The following is a 2,352-nucleotide window of genomic DNA, read 5'->3' on the forward strand; positions in this document are numbered from 1 at the left end:
AGGGATTCTTCCAAGTTCCAACTAGGAGTGCTGGAAGCTTTCATGTGTTTCCATCCTTTTTTTTTATCATCAGATTAATTTCTGAGCTGATAAATTTGATTAATATTGGATTTGTTACCAGAGTACATGACTACCGGGCTGAAATCAAATGGCGAATTCTTTTTCTAAGATTTGCTTGGGGCTGTCACGTCATTAGGTCAGCGTCCTTCCGGCGGCCACATCCACCACATGTGTCGCTGTAATCGCCCACCTCCATCCACGAAACCAACGTGGCGGCATCTGTCTGTTGGCGGCAACACTATTTATTACTTTTTATTTAATATATAATACTCGTAATAACTTTTTTATACTCGCTTGCTTATTTGTTTTTTTCTACTATAGTACTAAGCGAGAAATAAATTCCAAGGGCAAAGAGGGAAAACCATTTTCAGATTCTTTTTTTCCCTGCTCAGAACCTTCCTTCCCAAGTTTCCACGCCCCTGTTTTACCCTTCTAAAAACTTTACATTCAGGTTAAAAAAAGGGTACCCCTGCCCGCTAAGGTTAGCCAAAAGGTAAATAAAAACAAAAAGCAAGAAAAACAAGGCTAATCCACTGGCTGCCCGGCAACCGGCCGGGGATGGACCGTCGTCATCAGACGGCCGGCATGGTCTCGTGGCGCAGCGCGGCGAGATCCGACGGCCCGTATGCGTCGTTTTCGCCGAACGCGAACAGGCCGGCGTCGAAGCCGTCGTCATCCCACGCGGCGGCGGCGGCGGCCGCGGCCGCGGCCTCCGGCGAGTAGCCACCGAAGCCGCTGCCTCCTTCTATCTCGTCCTCGAAGCCCCAGATCTGGCCGCCGTCGAGCGCGGCAGACACCGGCGGCGCACCGGCGAGGCCGCCGGCCTCCTCCGACGAGGACGCGGAGGCGCCCGCCGGCGGCAGCCCCAGCTCGTCGTCCGAGGCCTCCAGCAGGAACCCCAGCTCCGGCTGCTGCTGCGTCGGCGCCTCCACGGCCTCGTCGAAGCTAGCTATCTCCTCCTCCAGGCTCCGCATGACGGACGCTAGGTCGCCGGCGGCGGCCGCGTCGGTGTCATCGTCGAGCATGTCGAGCAGGTCCTGCGGCCGCAGCCTCTTCGCGTCGGCTGCCTCCGGCAACGCGGCGGCCTCTCCGGCGGCGGCGGCGGCGAGGTCCACCGCCTCCCGCGCCCGCTTGTGAGAAGAGCTCTCCATGAAATGAGCTCAACGAAAGGAAACGACTTGCTTTTTCTTTTCTTTTCTTGCTCCTCCTCCCTCTTCTCGCTGTGTACACGTACGGCGAGCAAGGCAACGCAACGCAGCGCCAGGCGAGCGAGACGAGGCAGCGATAACGCGAGGGCAAAGACGGAAGTGTACAAAAAGCGAGGTGTTTTGCGCAGCGTCGCCGAGTTGGGGGCCGCCTTATATAGCGTTGCCCGCCCGTGGGCGGCCCTGCGGACGCCGGCTCTCGCAGGGGTGTTTCCGCAAAAATCGCCCGCCCGCGCGGTTTTGGTTTGGTCGCAGCGGTGGTGGTGCAGCGAGTACTACGTACTCCTCCTGCCTAGTCTTCTCCTTTCTCTCGTTTGGTTCGTTTGCTAGCTTTTCTTTATTTGGTTGCCGGGGGGTTGCCGGGTTTTGGGGGGGGGGGGGGGGGGACTGTGTGCGTTGCCTGGCTGACAGGCTGAGGCGCGCCATCTGGAAGACCCGGGCGGGCCGGGGTGTTTAGGAGGTGTTTGGTTCTATGGATTAAATTTTAGTTTATGTTACATCGAACGTTCGGATGCTATTTAGGAGAATTAAATATGAGTTAATTATAAAACTAATTACATAGATGGAGACTAATTTACGAGACGAATTTATTAAGCCTAATTAATCCACCATTAGCACATATTTACTGTAGCACCACATTGTCAAATCATGGACTAATTATGCTTAAAAATTCGTCTCGTAAATTAGCCACAATCTGTGAAATTAGTTATTTTTTCGTTTATATGTAATACTTCATGCATGTGTTCAAACATCTGATGGGACAGGGACTAAAATTTTTCCTGTACGAACCAAACACCCCCTTAGTTCCCCCATTTTCCCGAATTTGGCACTATGCAAAAAGAAGATTCCCAGTCACATCAAACTTGCGGTACATGCATGGAGTACTAAATGTTGACGAAATAAAAAACTAATTGCATAGTTTGATTGTACTTTGCGAGACGAACGTTTTGAGCCTAATTAGTCAATGATTAGACAATTATTACCAAATACAAACAAAATGCTACAGTGTCGCTAAAATCAGGCGGCGCCAAATCGGTGGCCTAAACATGGCCCGGATCGCGTGGGCGGGCGGGGCGGGGCGTGGCGT

At 52.8% G+C, this 2,352-nt stretch overlaps 1 protein-coding gene across 1 annotated transcript; it reads right to left on the bottom strand.

The window, feature by feature from the left end:
- Positions 1-399: 399 nt before the first annotated feature.
- LOC136457830 (uncharacterized) lies at positions 400-1,404 on the bottom strand. The gene has a single exon (XM_066457836.1). It carries the CDS (start codon positions 1,209-1,211, stop codon positions 633-635), a length of 579 nt encoding a protein of 192 aa, XP_066313933.1. The 5' UTR covers positions 1,212-1,404; the 3' UTR covers positions 400-632.
- Positions 1,405-2,352: the final 948 nt, after the last annotated feature.

Source organism: Miscanthus floridulus, chromosome 6, assembly GCF_019320115.1.
Source record: "Miscanthus floridulus cultivar M001 chromosome 6, ASM1932011v1, whole genome shotgun sequence".
In the NCBI taxonomy this organism is placed as follows: Eukaryota; Viridiplantae; Streptophyta; class Magnoliopsida; order Poales; family Poaceae; genus Miscanthus; species Miscanthus floridulus.

Bases quoted from the DNA above. Each gene is read 5' to 3' on its own strand.
- LOC136457830 (XM_066457836.1), bottom strand. From the start codon at position 1,211: ATGGAGAGCTCTTCTCACAAGCGGGCGCGGGAGGCGGTGGACCTCGCC.